Raw genomic sequence first — 17,983 nt, 5'->3', positions numbered from 1 at the left:
CAGAAAATATTAATAAACATTAACAAATGATCAACACGTGACTTGAATGAATCTCAAAGGCATTATGCTAAATGAAAGAAGCTGGGCTTAAAAGGTAACATAATACATAATTGCATTTATATGACATTCTCAAAAAGGCAAAGCTATAATGATGGAGACTAGATCAGTGGTTGCCAAAGGTTAGGAATTGGGGAGAGATATGACCATAAATGGATAGCATGAGAGAGTTTTTGGGGGATGATGAAAATGTTCTTTATTCCTCTTGCGGTAATTTTAGATATCCATACATGTGTTAAAATACATAGAATTGTATACCAAAAGAAAAAAAATCAATTTACTATATATATAATTTGTAAAATTAATTTTAAAACTAGCATTAAAATTTTGTCTCAATAAAGTCAACAGGATTAGATAGGTTATATAACATAATATTAAATGCTAACATTTATTATTTATGATGTTCCAGGTATCGTATAAAGAACTTTACATGCATTATTTTATTTAATCTTTATGACATCCCAGTGATTGAGCTAATAATATTATCTCCACTTAACAGATGGGTATATTGAAGCTTTGTGAGCTTAACTACATATGAAGGCTATCATTAGATGACCGTGATAGGAAGAGATTAAAAGACTTGCAGAAAGTAATTTTCATTAGCTTAAGAGAACCTAATAATGCTAATGGTAGCAGGTAGAGAGATCAATCTTTCTTTCTTAAAGAGGATAAAGTTATTAAGTCTCTTCAAGAAAGAGGCTTAGTTGGAGAGCCAGTAAGCAATTTGGGGAGAAGTGATTTCTGTGCACAGTGGTTGTTTATCCCTGGAAACATAAAGTAAGACTGTGAATGGCTGGTCTGAAATAAAACAAGAAGAAAACTCATCCCTTACATGTGCTACCTATGCAGTCTATTAAGAGACCCTATTGCTGCAGCATATATGGTAGATCTCTTCCTAAGGTTTCTGTTTCTGCCACAGCCTTCCTAACTTATAACTTCACAGTTTCTGCTGTGAAACAGATGAAGTGGTGATGTGGCTCTATAATTCCATTTCTGGACTGTGGCCTACTTTGCTGATTATAAAACTAAAGTTTGAAAGAGTTAATTAAAATTTTCAAGGTCACATAGCTGTCTCATTCCAAAGTAAATGATTTTGTTAGATTTATTTTTATTTATTTATTTATTTATTATTTCAGGTGGGGGTGGGTAAACTCACAACAAAAGTGAATGATTTTGATCATTATTTTACACTGTTTTGACTGAAGTTCCTGATTCTAAAGTACCTCCTCATCATTTTCATTCCTTACTCTGTTTCCTTGGCATTAACCTATCATTTTAAGTTCCCTCTCAGGCATCTTTCCTTTCCCAAGAAGAATTTCACTGATCTCTTCTCAGTTCTCCTCCCTATTCCCTTCAAGTCTGGATAAGGTGCCCTTTTTTGTGTTCCTCTATAACCTATCTCTATAAAAGTATCTTAAATGGTGTATAGAAACCACTAGGTTATGGCCTTGCCGCTGTTACTAGAACATAACAAATTCAAAAGCAGGCAGTAATCTCATTTCAGAACACCAAACAAATTGTACACTGCATGGTATATGGTAATAATCTAATAAATTTTATTCTGACTATTGCTATTAAATATTCTATTAAACATATTGTTGAGGACCTCATAGAACTATATCTGGAGCAATACAATAGATATCATTAAAGTACATGTATGTATTTTATTATGGAAAAACCTCTCAGGCCTTCACATGAATCTATTTATTCCCATTTTAAAAGTCTAGCTTTCAAGCTTCTTAGTCTATAGAAAACAAAAGGCTGAATACTATTATAAAACAAAATGCAAATTATAAGAAGTCCTGGTAGCCCAACATTGAAGGAGAGAGAAAAAAATTCTAAAAGCAAATATACAAGTGAAAAGGAAAAATATAACAAAATACCACAAACTGTTTGGAATAGTTAATATAGTACCTTGCACCTCAATAATCCCTGAAGTGCAACACTATATAACAAGTAATATAAATAATATTGAACTTAAAGATTCAAACAAAGTTTAAATTATAAATAATGTTTTGTTTTGTTTTGTTTTTTGTTTTGTTTTTTTTTTTTTTGAGACAGAGTCTCGCTTTGTTGTCCAGGCTAGAGTGAGTGCCGTGGCGTCAGCCTAGCTCACAGCAACCTCAAACTCCTGGGCTCGAGCGATCCTTCTGCCTCAGCCTCCCGAGTAGCTGGGACTACAGGCATGAGCCACCATGCCCGGCTAATTTTTTATATATATATATCAGTTGGCCAATTAATTTCTTTCTATTTATAGTAGAGACGGGGTCTCGCTCTTGCTCAGGTTGGTTTTGAACTCCTGACCTTGAGCAATCCGCCCGCCTCGGCCTCCCAAGAGCTAGGATTACAGGCGTGAGCCACTGCGCCCGGCCTATAAATAATGTTTTAAGAAAGAAAATATATATAATTTATATTTCCATTCACAGTGATTAAATTTAAAACATTTTAATAGTTTAGTTATAATACTATAAAACTGTGGTCATTTTTACTAATTAATGCATACTAACATTAAGCTAGGATAAAGAGATATTAATATATTTAAAGTAGCTGGTTAAAAATGACCATAATTTTATACTATTAAAACTTTAGAAGAGCAGACATAAACAAACATAATATACCTGTGATACCAAAAAAATATTCTAATATGAGTATACAATTAATATAAAGTAGGATTATCAATTTAGAATAAAATAAAGTTAATGTTTAGGCAAGATTTATTATGTTAATTCTAAGTGAGAATATTGCCACTAATAATTATTTCAAGTAAAAGGAACATTGTTAATGTACAGGATATGGCTACTATGAATATAAGATAATATTTTGTTAAGTATTATTCTTTTTTTTAGTTTTCTATATCTTAAAATTCTGTACTTTTTAATATGCTAATATACATAACTTTATCTTTCCTATTAACTATAATCTTTGCAACTTCAGAATATAAGCTACTACAGAGACTTAGTTATATATTTAATTCTTTTATATGTAATAACATAGTCATATAGCTCTGCCTAATCAATACTGCTACCTGTAATGTGCATGGCCAAAAAGTCTTAATGTATATAATACTTATCTAAATACTCATTAAGAATTTTGAAATAATTAACACTTGTTATTTGTACTATTCATAATAATCATCATCATAGATATGCCTACTAAGGAACAAAAAGTTATTAATGTAGAGGATTCAGTTACTATATTTATAATAATGTAAAATTTAAATTATATATTAACATTGAAGGTTATCTGCCTTTCTTGTCTATGTTTCTTACCTCTCTATTCCCTAAAGTAAAAATGCATACCTGTTTCTGCAGGTCTTGTATTCTACTTTAAGAATTGGTTTACAAGATTCAGATTTTCTTCCCTCTTTTTGACTTTTTCCTAAGGAAAAAGAAAGATTTTATTAAACATAATTTAAATTCTACTCATCTATAAGAATTTAAAAAATTTTTGATTAAAGGAATGTAAAGAAAAAGGAATAATGATGTAATTATATGTTTGTCATAATGGGATAAACACATGCCTATGTGTCCTAATATTTTTATTGAATTTATAAACAATTTTTAAAGTCCTGACAATTGACTGCTATACAATCAATAAAGTTATTTGTAAAATTATTCAACTTTAATTGCTTTACATTCTTACATATAAATCTACTTTCATATAAAATTATTTCAATTATTTAAGTTTGAAGATAAAATAAACGGGTTTAGAATTGAAGTCACATACATATCCACACTTATCTTCATAATGAAATGTATTACTGTTGCTATTGTTTGAATCTGTCCTGCAAAAGTTCATGTGTTGGAATCTGAATTCCACAACATTACTTAATACAACAGTGTTGAGAGGAGGGACCTTTAAGAGGTGATTAGGTCATGAGGGCTCTACCCTCATGATTGAATTAATACTGTTATTGTAAAAGTGGATTAGTTATCACAGGAGTTGGTTCATGATAAAATGATGATTTTGTCCCCCTTCCCTCTCTTTCATGGTCCCTCACCATGTGAAATCTTCTGCCATGTTATAATACCACAAGAAGGCCCTTTTCAAATATGGCCCCTCAATCTTGGAATTTCCTGCCTCCATACTCATGAACCAAATAAACTTCTATTGTTATCAATTACCCAGTCAGTGGTATTCAGTTAAACAGCATGAAACAAACAAGATAACACGAATGTCCATACTAGGCTCAATATTTTATTGACAATACATGCAAACCCTTTCATGTATAGAAAAATTTTCCATTTAAAGCATGTGGACTACCATCATTCCATTTCCATCAAATTCATTTAAAGAAAAGCCTATTAGACAATGAACACAGATAACACATTTCATGATTTTAAAAAATAAATTTAATGATGTATTATATTTGGATAAAATGAAAATAATAGTCTTTTATAAATGAAGAGTTATACTGTTTAAACTCCATGAGATTTTGAAGAAGAAAACAAAAAGAGAAGGAAATGGAAGTAAAACTACTTCCACACATACCATGCTTGTCTTTCTAGTTATGATTTTGATTTAATTTTATGTCTCACTTTGATAAAATTGACATGATTTTGAAAATGCTATGTTTATTTCTTTTTTATTTTTAGTAAGTATCCTTATGTATTCTTGTATCACCACACTTATTTAGAGACACTCACACCTATTACATACAGAGAAGTTTACATGCATATATTTAAAATTTCAGATTAGCTTCAGAATGGCACATGCAAATCCAAATAGAATGTCAAGATAGTTTTATTCATTTTGTTTAAAGGGCAAGGAATCAGCAAACAACAAAGTATTATCTGTTCCATGGCATGCTTTCTGAAATTGCTTTTTTCTTTCTTTTATTCTTTGTCAATTAGAGAAGTAACCAATAACATAAAATTGGTCAGAATCATTCACATTGTTAAAAAAGTAGATATCTCTACTGTGTATAAAATAAAATTGTTGACATTATATGTAGATCAGGATACCTTATATAGAGAAAGCTTTTGCTCAAGGAATTACTATGAACAGTTATCTTAAGATTGAGGAAGAGATGGTTGAAGACTACTGGTTTTGGTAATAAGTTGGGAATAGAGATAACTTAAAGAAGTGACACAGCCAGGGAGTGACCCATTCCCTGAAGTTTATGTGCCTTTACCATCCAGTGCCTTTCTAACTTGCCAAACCATTGATTGGATAAAACAGTTTATTTGTAGTTGTTTGTATATATGAAGGCATTTTTCAATCAATATACATCAGTGTCATCAACTGATTTTAGTGGAAAAGAATAATTATATAATTAATTGATTAGTTAATGTTTTACTTCAATTTCCAACTCTAACAATTTACTTTTGGGTAAGGATTTTTCTCCTTTGATTATATTCATTGTCAGTAATTGAAACATGTTTGTATCATGTTGTATATATTAATAACAACACATTAACAACAATTACATTTATGGCTATTTCTAATGTTCAGAATACTATAATAAATTACAAGGTATAAAGAAACAACTAAACTCCAGAGGTTTCAAATTCACTAGATTAAACAAAACAAATATAAAAATGATAATATAACATACCATAAGTAAATGGGTGATAGACATAAAGTATTGTAGAAGTTGAGATTCAACTGTGCTTTTATGGATAGGCCAATTTGGCTAAATTAATGGATTCATGGAGGATAATAGAAATAATGTTGATGAGTTACAAAGAACCAATCAATGTACAACTCATTTGTAGTATAGACAACAGAGAATTATTGGAAGCTTTCAAGTTGGGGAAAGATGTATGTAAAGCATGTTTCAGAAATATTAATATAACTTCATTTAATAGAGCAATTTTGAGGATGTAAGAGACTCATGCAGGAAAAACAAGTAGGAGGTCATTGCAAAAGCAAAAAAGAGTGAAGGAAAATAAAAAGTCTCAGAGATAGGTGGAATATCAATCACACCAACATATGTACAATGAAAGTACCAGAAGAGAAGCAGTGAAAGGAGCAGAAAAATATTTTTTAAATAAGGGATGAAATTTTCCTAAATTTGATAAAAATATTATCTACACATTTAAGAAGTTTGGTGAATTCCAAATAGGACAAAACAAAGAAATCTACACCTAGACACATCAGAGTAAAAAAATATTGAAAGCCAAAAAGAATATCTTGAAAGCAGCAAGAGAAAAATGACTCATTGTGTATAAAGGAAGCACCCTAACACTAACAGCTAATTTTGAGAAACAATGGAGGCCAAAAGGCAGTGGAATGTGGAATAACACAAAGTACTGGGAAAAATAAAAACAAAACTTGTCAAGCAAGAATCTTACATTGAGCAAAATTACCTTTTGAAAATAAAGGTGAAATAAAGATATTTCCAAATAAACAAAAACTGAGATAATTTGTTGCTCATAGAGCTATCTTACAAAAAAATACTACGAAAGTTCTTCATACTTAAAGAAAATGACCCCAGACACTGGTGTGAATCCATACAAAGAATAGAGTACAAGTAAAGGTCACCACACATTAATCGATAATTATAAAAGATGATATAACTACATATATTCTCCAATCATCATTTAAATGATTCAAAAATTAATTTTGTAAAACAATATGTATATAATTGTATTATGGGATCTATAATATATTTTCTAATAACAACATAAAAGAGGTGGGTAGGGAAAAAATTGGAACAAGGAAAAGACACCCATTGGTAATTTGAATCTACAGGAACAAGAAACAGAACCACAAATAACAAGTAAAAATGGTAATGTCACAAATCATACACACACACACACATACTTGTTTTACTTTTTTGTCAACTTCTTTAAAAGACATACAATTATATAAGGTAATAATTCTAACAATGCATTGTTGAGTTGGCAGCACACAGATATAACATAGATATAACATGTATAATAAGACAAAAGCGGAGAAAAGGGAATAGAGTTATGTGAGTAAAATTTCTATATCACACTGAAATTCAGTTAGTATTATAGTAATAAAATAGTGTATATTAATATGTAATATATAGTGAATATAAATTTGAATATAGGTCTGAAGTAGATTCTGATAAATTAGGATATATTATGCATTGTAAGCCATAAGACATTCCTTAAGAAAACAACTCAAAAGAGTGAAAAATTGATTAAAGGAATTAAAATGTTACACTAGAAAATATTCATTTAGTGTAAAAAAAGGAAGTTAAAGGAGGACTAAAGAAATAAAAATGGAAGAGACACAGAAAACATATCAACAATAACTTAAATGTGAATGGATTAAACAAGCAAATCAAAAGGAATAGATGGTATGACTAGATAAAAACAAAAAGATAATATCCAACTATATGCTGTTTATGGACAACCTGCTTTAGATCAAAGATACAAATAAGCTGAAAGGAAATAATACAAAGGGATATAACATTCAAATGGCAACCACAAGAAAACTTCAACATATATTATACTAATATCTGACTTAATAACAAGTAGATTAAAGAAGAAACCAAAAATATTTTGAGAAGAATGAAATGAAAATACAACATACCAAAAAGTCTAAGATGTTGCTTAAGCAGTGCTGGGAGGTTAATTTATAACTATAAGCAGCTTTATAAAAAAAAATATCAAATCAATAATCTAACTCTCCATGTTAAGACACAGAAGAACAGACTAAACCAAAACCAAGCAGAAACAATGAAATAATAAAAACTATTGCAGAATCTACTGAAGTACAGAAGAGAAAAATAATATAGAAAAACAAAAACAAACTAAAAGTTGATTCTCTGAACACAGATAAATGGAAACACATCCTATCATTATGGATTGGAAGAATTAATATTATTAAAATGCCCATGCTATCCAAAGTGATCTATAGATTCAATGAAATCCCTTTCAAAGTCCCACCAGAATACTTTAAGGAAATAGAAAAAAAAATTCTAAAATTCATATGGAGCCACAAATGATCCTCAATAGCCCAAACAATCTTAGCAAGAAAACAATGTTGGAGGCATCACACTTCTGATTTCAATATATATTACAAAATTAAAGTGGTATTGTATCATCTAAAAAGTTACACAGCAAAGAAAACAATATAGTAAAAAAGCAACCTATGAAATGAGAAAAATATTTGCATACCTTATATCTGATAAGGGGTTAATATGTAAATTATATAAGGATCTCAAACGACCTAACAGCAAGAGCCCAAACAACCCAATTAAAAAATGGGCAAAATATCTGAATAGATATATCTCAAAGATGACATAAATGGGTCAACAAGTATATCAAAAGGTGCTTAAGATCACTAATCATTAGGAAATTACACATCAAAACCACAATATCACCTCACCTGTTAGAATGGCTATAATCAAAAATACAAAAGATAATGAGTATTGGCAAGGATAAAAGAGAATCCTTAAGCATTGTTCATGGGAATGTAAATTGGTATAGCCATTATGAAAAACAGTATGCTGGTTCCTGAAAGAAATTTAAAATAGGACTTCCATGTGATCCAGCAATCTCACTTCTTGCTATATAGCCAAAGGAAGTGAAATCATTATTTCAAAGAGATATATGAGTTCCCATGTTTATTGCAACATTATTCACAATAATGAAGAGAAAATCCTGCCATTCATGACAACATGAATGAACCTCAGGGATATGTTAACTGAAATAATCTATACATGGACAAATACCACATGATCTCACTTACATGCAGAAATGAAGATAAATTCAAAGAAACAGAAAGTAGAATAGTGGTTGCCACGTGTTGGAGAGGGGAAAAATGGGAAATGTTGGTTAAAAGGTATAAAATTTCAGTCATGCAAGATGAATAGGCTCTGGAGATCTAATATACAACTATTAACTATTAACTATAGTTAATAATACTATATTGTATATTTCAAATTTCCTAAGAGGGTAGATCTTAAGCATTTTCAGGACAAAAAAAAAAGAATGAAAGTCACAGTTATGAAAGATGATAGACATATTAATTCATATGAAAATATCCAGTTGTAGATCTTAAACATATGCAATTTTATTTGCTGCTTATACCTCAATAAAGCACTAAGGAATCTACTAAACTATTATAAATAAAAATGTCAGGAAGTTGCAAAGTACAAAATCAATATGTAAAAATTAAATGTATTCATACCTATATAGTAGCAATGAACAATTTTAAAAGAAATAAAGAAAAGACTATTTATAATAGCATCAAAAAGAATAAAATAGGAATAAATTTAACAAAAAATTCAAAATTTATATGCTGAAAACTACAAACATGTTGAAATAAATTAAAGACCACAATAAATAGATAGATGCCCCATGTTCAGGAATCAAAAAACTTAATATTGTTGAAATGACAATGCGCTGCAAATTAATTTACAAATTCAATGTAATCCCTATCAAATATCTTAGCTGCCTTTAATAGAAATTGACAAGCCAATCCTAAAATTTATATGCAAATGCAAGAAACTTAGAATATCCTGAATATCTTAAAGAAAAAGAAAAGAGAAGATTCACACTTACTTATTTCAAATCATATTAAAAAGCAACATCAATGAAGATAATGTGGTTCAAATAAGAATAGACACATAAGTCAACCAGATAAATGAAGAATCCAGAAATAAACTTTTACTTTTATGGTAAACTGGTTTTCAACAAGGGTGCTGTGACAATTGAATGAGGGCAAAACAATCTTTTCAATAAATGATGCAGGGACAAGTGGATACCCACATACAAAAGAATGGAATTGAACTCCTACCACACAAATATAAAAATTATTATCCAAAATGGATAATAGTGATAGTCTGACTTCTTCTGCCCCCATTTGTATATCCTTGAGTTCCTTCCTTATCTGACTGCTCTGGCAAGAACTTCCAGAATTATATTGAATCGAAGTAAAGGTAGTGGGCAACCTTGTCTGGTTCTAGTTCTAAGTGGGGATGCTTTCAATTTCTCTCTGTTCAGTATGATGTTGGCTGTGTGTTTGTCATATATGGCTTTAATAATGTTGAGGTATGTCCCACATATGCCTATTTTGTTAAGAGTTTTTATAAAAGGTGGCTGATTTAGTCAAATGCTTTTTCTGCATCTATTGAGAGGAACATATGGTCTTTGTTCTTTCTTTTATTTATATGGTCTTTCCTGATAATATGATATTATATCTAGAAAATCCCAGGGATTCAACCAAGAGCCTCCTGGAATTGATAAATGAATGCAGCAAAGCTAAGACTACAAAATCAATGCACACAAATAAGTAGCTTTTATTAACAGTCAATGTCAGTCAAGCCAAGAAATTGAAGATGCAATATCTTTCCCAATAGCACCAAAGGGAATAAAATATTTAGGAATATATTTAACTAATGAGGTGAGAGACCTATATAGGGAGAACTACAAAACACTGAAAAAAGAAATTACAGAGGATGTTAACATAAGAAAAACCATACCATGCTCATGGATTGGTAGAATCAATATTGTTAAAATGTCTACACTACTCAAAGTGATTTGGAGATTCAATGTACTCCCTACTAAAATACCAATATCATTTTTCACAGATCTAGAAAACATAATTCTATGTTTCATATGGAACCAGAGAAGACCCCGTATAGCCAAAGCAACCTTAAGCAAAAAGAAAAATTGGGAGGCACCAATCTAGCAGAATTTAAGCTATATTACAAGGTTGTAGTAACCAAACAGCATGGTACTGGCACAAAAACAGAGACATAGACTTATGCAACAGGACTGAGAATCCAAATATAAAACCATCTTCATATTGTCATCTGACCTTTGATGAAGCAGACTAAAACATACAATGGGGAAAAGAATCCCTATTCAATAAATGGTGCTGGAAAAATTGGAAAGCCACATTAGAAGACTGAAACAGGATCTGCATGTCTCAATTACCAAAAATCAACTCATGGTGGATAACAGACTTAAACCTAAGGCATGAAACCATAAAAAGTCTAGAAGAAAACATTGTAAAAACTCTTACAGACATTGGCCTAAGCAAAGAATTTATGAAAAAGATCCCAAAGGCAATCACAGCAGAAACAAAAATAAACAAATGATACCTGATCAAATTAAAAATCTTCTGCACAACCAAGGAAACTCTCATTAGAATGGAGAATATTTTCTCCTACAGAATAGGAGAAAATATTTGCATCCTACACATCCAATAAATGGCTTATAAGCAGAATCTACACAGGACTCATGAAAATCAACAAGAAAAAAAATCAAACAACTCCATTAAAAAGAAAGAGGGCATAAAACATGAACAGGAACCTTTTCAAAAGATGACATTCTAAGGGCCAACATACATATGAAAAATTGTTCAACATATCTAATCATCAGGGAAATGCAAATCAAAACCACAATGAGATACTACTCAATTCCAGTGAGATTGGCTTTTATAAAAAAAGTCCCCAAACAACAAATGTTGACTTGGATTTGGAGAGATAGGAGCATTCATACACTGCTGGTGGGACTACAAATTAGTACAACTTCTATGGAAAGTAACATGAAGATACCACAAAGAACTAAAAGTAGAACTACCATGTGATCCAGCAATCCCAGTACTGGGTATTTACCCAAAGGAAGAAAAGACATTCTATAATAAAAACATCTCCACTCAAATGTTTATAGCAACATGACTCACAATCACAAAGATTGAAAACAACCCAAGTGCCCATCAATCCATGAGTGGATTAATAAAATGTGGTGTATGTATGCCATGGAGTACTACTCAGCCATAAAAAACCATGGTGAACTAATGTCTCTTGTATTATCCTAGATGGAGCTGGAGCCCATTTTTCTAAGTGAAATATCACAAGAATGGAAAAACAAATACCACATTTACTCTCATTAAATTGGTACTAATTGATCAACACTTATGTGCACATATGGAAGTAACATTCTTCAGGTGTCAGGCAGGTGGTAGGGGCGAAGAGGGCATAGGTAAATTCATACCTAATGAGTGTGGTGTACACTGGGGGATGGGCGCACTTGTAGCTCTGACTAGGGCAGTGCAAAGGCAATGTATACAACCAAAGCATTTGTACCTGGCAATATTCTGAAATTTAAAAAATGGATAATAGACTACATGTAGGAACTAATGTATACAACTGTTAGAAAAAATGTAGAGGAGTACATCTTTGTTTCCATGGATTTAGCAAAGAACTTATGACACCCAAAACACAAGCAACAAAATCAAAGGTAGATAAAATTGACTTTATCAAAATTAAAAACTTTTGCATTTCCAAGGACATCATGAAAAAAAGTGTAAGGACAACACATAGAATTGGAAATCATAGAATTTGCAAATCATAGAATTTGCAAATCATATATCTGATAAGAACCTTGTATCCAGAATATATAAAGTACTCTTACAACTGAATACTAAAAAAAAAAATAATAATCCAATTTTAAGTGGCAAAGAATCTAAATAAATACTTCTTCCGAGAAGATGAGAAAATGAACAATAAGTATGAAAAGATGCTTATCATCATTACTCATTCTTACCAGTCGGAATCACAGTAAGATATAAATTCACACACCCTAGGATAGCAGTGCAGATCTTCCCAACTTACAATGGTTCAACTTATAATTTTTCTACTTTAATATGGCATGAAAGCTATATGCATTCAGTAGAAACTATACTGTAAGTACCCATATAACCATTCTTTTTTTTTTTTTCCTTTCAGGCCAGTATTTAATAAATTACATGAGATTTTCAACACTTTATTATAAAATAGGCTTTATGTTAGATAATCTTGTCCAACCATAGGCTAAGATAAGTGTTCTGAGAATGTTTAAGATAAGGTAGACTAAGCTATGTTGTTTGGTAGGTTAGGTTATTAAATGCATTTTTGACTTAAAATATTTTCAACTTACTATGGCTTTATTGGGACGTAACCCCATCATAAGTGTAGAAACATCTGTACTCAGAAAGTCAGATAATAACAAGCATTGGTAACAATACAGAAAAACTAGAGATTCAATATACTGTTGATGGGAATGCAAAATGGTACAGTCACTTTTTTAGAGTAATCTGCCATGTCTCTAAATATTAAACTCAAAAGTTACCATCTGATGCAGCAATTCCAATTATAGTTATATAACCAAGAATTAAAAACAAGTCCACATAAAAATGTACATGAATATTCACATAATTATTCCTAATATCTACAAAGTAGAAACAACTCAAATGGCCATCAATGAATGAATAAATGAAATATGGTATATCTATAAAATAGAATATTATTTCCCCATAAAAAGGAATAAAGTACTCATATATGCTACAACATGAATGAATCTTGAAAGTATTTTGCTAGGTTAAAGAAGCCAGTGACAAAAGAACATATGTTGTGTGGCTTTATTTCTATGAAATAAGTATAATAGGTAAATCCATAGATACAGAAGGTAGAGTAAATGTCTAAGACTGGCAGGTTTGGGGAGGAAGGAGAGTACCTGGTAATAGGTACGTGGTTTCTTTTTGGGATGATAAAAATATTATAATGTTGATTGTCCTGATAGTTACACAATTCTGTGAATACATTAAAACCATTGAATTGTATAATTCAAATAAATTGTAGGGTATGTGAATTTTATCTCAATGAAGGAGTTACTAAAAAAGTATTTAAAATTTCAAATTGAGTGCATATTTTATATCAGGAATTGTTTTGATTTTTGTTGAAGTCTTCTGCAGCATTTTTTACACTTGGTCTTAGCCAAAAGGCTGAGAAGTGATTTTTTTGCACCATTTTTTGAGACAATTATTGTTTCTCATTAGATTAATGAGAAGATTTTTAAAAATAGTTTTCATAATAAGGAATGATCTTTGAATTACTAGAATAAATCCACTTGGTGATAATTTTTTTAGTATATTGTTAGATTTGGTTTGCTAATATTTTATTAAAATTCTAATTAAAACATATTTAGAATGTTGACATCAATATTTATAGTTATATAGTTTATAATATATTTTTCTTTTTATTTCCATTTCTATGTTCTAGAATACTATATTTTGTAGCACTTGGATTATCTTTTTTTTGAAAATTTGGCAAAATTTTCAAATATTATCTGGGTCTGTTGTTTTAGCATGTTTTACATGTTTCCATGTAAATTTATGTTACAGTTTCTATCCCTAAAGGTATTAGCTTTGATAAATTATACTTTCTTTGCTATCCATTTCATCTATGTTTTCAATTCTATTTGCAGAGGTGTACAAAATACAGTTTTATGTAATTTTTTTTAATTCCTCCATTTCAAAGGTTATTTCTCCCATATAATTTTGTATTTCATGTTTTCTTTCTTCGGGGTGGGGAACCTGTGGCATTGGGGTCACATGTAGCAACCTTCTGGATCCTTGAGTGTGGCATTTTGACTGAATCCAAATTTTACAGAACAAATCCTTTTAATATAGGATTAATAGTGGCCCACAGTTTTCTTTTTATAATTTTAACAACACCTCAGCATTTTTATTTGTTCTATGGTCTTATATTTCTTAACTCAATAATTTCTGTTATTTTTATGATTTCCTTCCTCCTTCTTTCTATAAGTTTTTGCTGTTCTCTTCTAGCTTTTGAGTGTGAATTTATCTTTAGACTCTCATTTTTATTTACATAAAATACTTAAAATTATGAGTTTTCCTCTATTGTCTTAAGTGTATTTCTTAGTTTTGGTATGGAGTATTTTCAGTATTATTATTTTTCAGAAGTTCTGTCTGCCATTTTGTTTTTATTTCCCCTTTGATTTGTATGTTGTTTTATAAAGAGTTTTTATGTAACTCAGTAGAAGTTTTTATTTTTAATTATTAAAAAATAAATATTTTTTAAATTATTTTACTTTAATGTCAGAGGATGCTTTATTAACCCATCTTATAGAATATATTAATATTTCCCTTGTCATTTAATATTTAGCCAATTTTGAAATATACATTTGAAATATATTCTTAAAAAAACATAATGTACCTTCATCTTTCACTACAGGAACTTGGTCACATAATGAAAAATTTATGAAAAATTTAGTTTCTTAATTGTATTAATAAAAGGCATATAAAATTTACCACTTAACTATTTTTCAGTATACAGTTTAGTAGAATTAAGTACATTCACATTGTTGTGCAGCCATCATCACCATCAGCCTCCAAAATATTTCATCTTGTTCAACTAAAACTCTGTACTCATTAAACAATAACCCCCTATACTCCCTTTCCCTTAGCTCTTGGCAACCACCATTCTACTTTTTGCCTTTATGAATTTGACTACTCTAGGTACCTCATATAAATGGAATCATGCAATATTTGTCCTTTTGTGCCTGGCTTACCTCACTTAGGTATAATTTTGAACTCTCTTTCTAAATTTTTAAAATATACTTTATTTTCAAGTCTAATCATATTGGCTAGTATTTTCATGAAAATGTTAACTAAAAGTAGTAATTGCAGACACCCCTGTCCTATTTCTGAGCAACAATTTAACTATTAATTATTTTAATAAGGTTTGTTTTAATATCATGTATGTAGATATGTATTGTGTATGTGTATATGTGTATATTTACCTAAGAGCACTGTAATTGAAGGATACATATTTGAAAGCATGAAAGTATTATACTTTACTGTGAAAGAAAGGCAATGTCTGCCATCATGAGCAGCAACCAGATACAGAGCAAAAGCAAGGCCATCACAGTATTAATCTCAACAGAGATTAACAGTGAAACAGGTGCTGATCTAGCCTCATCAGCTGTGATCATCTTCTTCTTAGCCCAGCATCGTCTAGTAATTTGACTTTGAGACAAAGTGTACTTTTTCAGTGCAGAAGATTTTGATTTTTTAAAAAATAATGAAGTACTTCTAGAGAGGGTTTCCCAGTTTAGAAGGCACTGTGGCTAAAAACAAGGGGTGCAACAAACTTATAATCTAGAATGTACATAACATCTAGAGTGTACATAATATAATCTCAACATTATGTAAGATATAATCCAAATTACTAGGCATATGAAGAAACAAGAAAATGTGAACCATTCTTATGACGAGAGACCAACTTCAAGGTAAAGTAGATGTTGGTATTATCAGACAAAGGTTTAGAAAAGCTCAATGCTTAAAGGAAAGGAAAACACTCGTGATGAATGAAAAAAGAAAACAGTACAGAAATAGAAAATACAAAAAGGTATCGCATGAAAAAACACCTGACATAAAGAAAATAACATAAGCTTAATAGGAGAATGAAGATGCTAGTTAAAAAGAGCAGTTAAATTGATGACAGATCAATAGGAATTACCCAATCTAAAATACAGAGGAAAAATGATTGACAGAAAAATAAACAGACGCTCAGAGATATGCGGGGCAATACCAAAAATTCTAACAGACAGGTAATTGGTATCTCAGAAAAAGAGAGAGGGGGAAGCAGTAAAACATATTTGAAGAAATAAATGGCTGAAAAGTTCTTAAATTTTGTGGAAGATAGAAATTTTTTAATATAAGAAACTTGGCAGAACTCTTAAAAGAATGAACTTGAACTTGAAACCAAGCCTAGGCATAACATAGTTAAATTGCTGAAAATAAAAGACACAAAAAATGTTTGACATCAACAAGAGAAAAATGACACATTATACAGAGGAACCAAAACTCATACTACTACAGATTACTCACTTAGAAATTATGGAAGCCAGAAAACTATAGAAACATCTCTAAAGTGTTCATCATTTTAAAAACAAAACACACACATAAACTGTCAGGTCAGAAATCTAAATCTAGCAAAAATAGCCTTCAAGAATGAAAGCAAAAAGAAAAAACAAAACAATTTTTAAATAAAAGGAAGCTAAGTGAATTCATTTCTACAAGACCTACAAGAAATGCTAAATAATGTCCTTTTATCTTCAGGAATAAATGAAAGTGATAAATAACAGGAAATACAAAAGATTCTTTTTCCTCTTAATTAAAAAATACATGTGGAAGAGGAGAAAAAATGGTGGAGTAGAGGTAACTCTCCGGACTTCTGCTCCCAGAGAAGGAGACACAGATCTTGGTCTCCTACTTGCGAGTGGACCTCCCCACTACAAGGACAGCGTTGAGAATCCGCAGAAGAGCAACGTGGAACTCTCATAAAAGGATAAACAAGGTGATCAGGAAACAAGATCACGTTCTCTGGAGAGTGCAAAGCAAACTATAGGGTGCATGGGAGGGCGCCGGCCCGCCAGGCCAGGTAGTGAAGTGGGATCAGACCCACAGGAGAACTCCTTGCTTCCCCATTGACCTCCACACCCACCCAGCCAGAGACCTGTCTGAAACTGGTGTGAAACCGCAACAGAAGAGGGTGCTGGAGGGTGCAGTTGATGATGAAAGCTGATAGCGTGGTCCCAGCTGAGCCCGTGCTAGGGAGGACTCCAAGATGGGAGGAAACTGATCTGTGCAGACCGGGGAGGCGGTTAGAGGTCTCACCTCTGGTAACCTGGAAGACTAAGCGGGGGCTCTAAGTTGGAAGGTCAGTAAAAGCGTGGGTTCCGACTGAACAGGCGGTTGGGCAGGCGGTGAGGAGGAACCTACGGGGTGTCCTATTGACCCAGGCCCGCAACCCAGCACCGGCTGTACCCTAATCAGTCGCCCCCAGTACTGGTGCCCTACCAGTGGCTAGCAATTGCCACTGAGGGGATCCACAGCCCAGCCGTCAGTGGGCTAAGCCCTCTGACCCTGCCCAGCCTAGAGGCTCTCCTGGCAAATCCCGCCCCTACACAATCTGCCATCGGCTCGTCAGGCCTGGCTCCATCAAGGATCTACTGAGAAGTCTAGCAGCCTAGGAGGAGTTACAGCCACTGGGGTGCAGGGCATGCAGGGCAGACTGGGGAGATACCACCTCCCCGCAGCCCGCATCTCCCTTGCTGAAAGTGGTTGGCTCCACCCCTGGAGGCAGGGCGAGACAAGAAAACCCACTTTCCCCAAAAGCTACCCCTGTCAGGGGAACCTTTCAAGTGTGCTG

General features: G+C 31.9%; 1 protein-coding gene across 7 annotated transcripts in view; it reads right to left on the bottom strand.

Annotated features, from left to right (window-relative positions):
* STXBP5L (syntaxin binding protein 5L) overlaps window positions 1-17,983 on the bottom strand; it is a 346,530-nt gene that overhangs the window by 163,680 nt on the left and 164,867 nt on the right. For all 7 annotated transcript variants that reach the window (XM_076001837.1, XM_076001841.1, XM_020287216.2 and 4 more), the window contains exon 10: window positions 3,357-3,435. In XM_076001837.1, the coding sequence (XP_075857952.1) occupies window positions 3,357-3,435 (79 nt within the window). The remainder of the gene's footprint in view (window positions 1-3,356; window positions 3,436-17,983) is intronic.

The sequence above is a fragment of the Microcebus murinus genome, chromosome 1 (genome assembly GCF_040939455.1).
Source record: "Microcebus murinus isolate Inina chromosome 1, M.murinus_Inina_mat1.0, whole genome shotgun sequence".
NCBI classification, from domain to species: Eukaryota; Metazoa; Chordata; class Mammalia; order Primates; family Cheirogaleidae; genus Microcebus; species Microcebus murinus.
The sequence above is the reverse complement of the archived record's forward strand: the minus strand, read 5'-3'. Positions and strand labels throughout refer to the sequence as shown.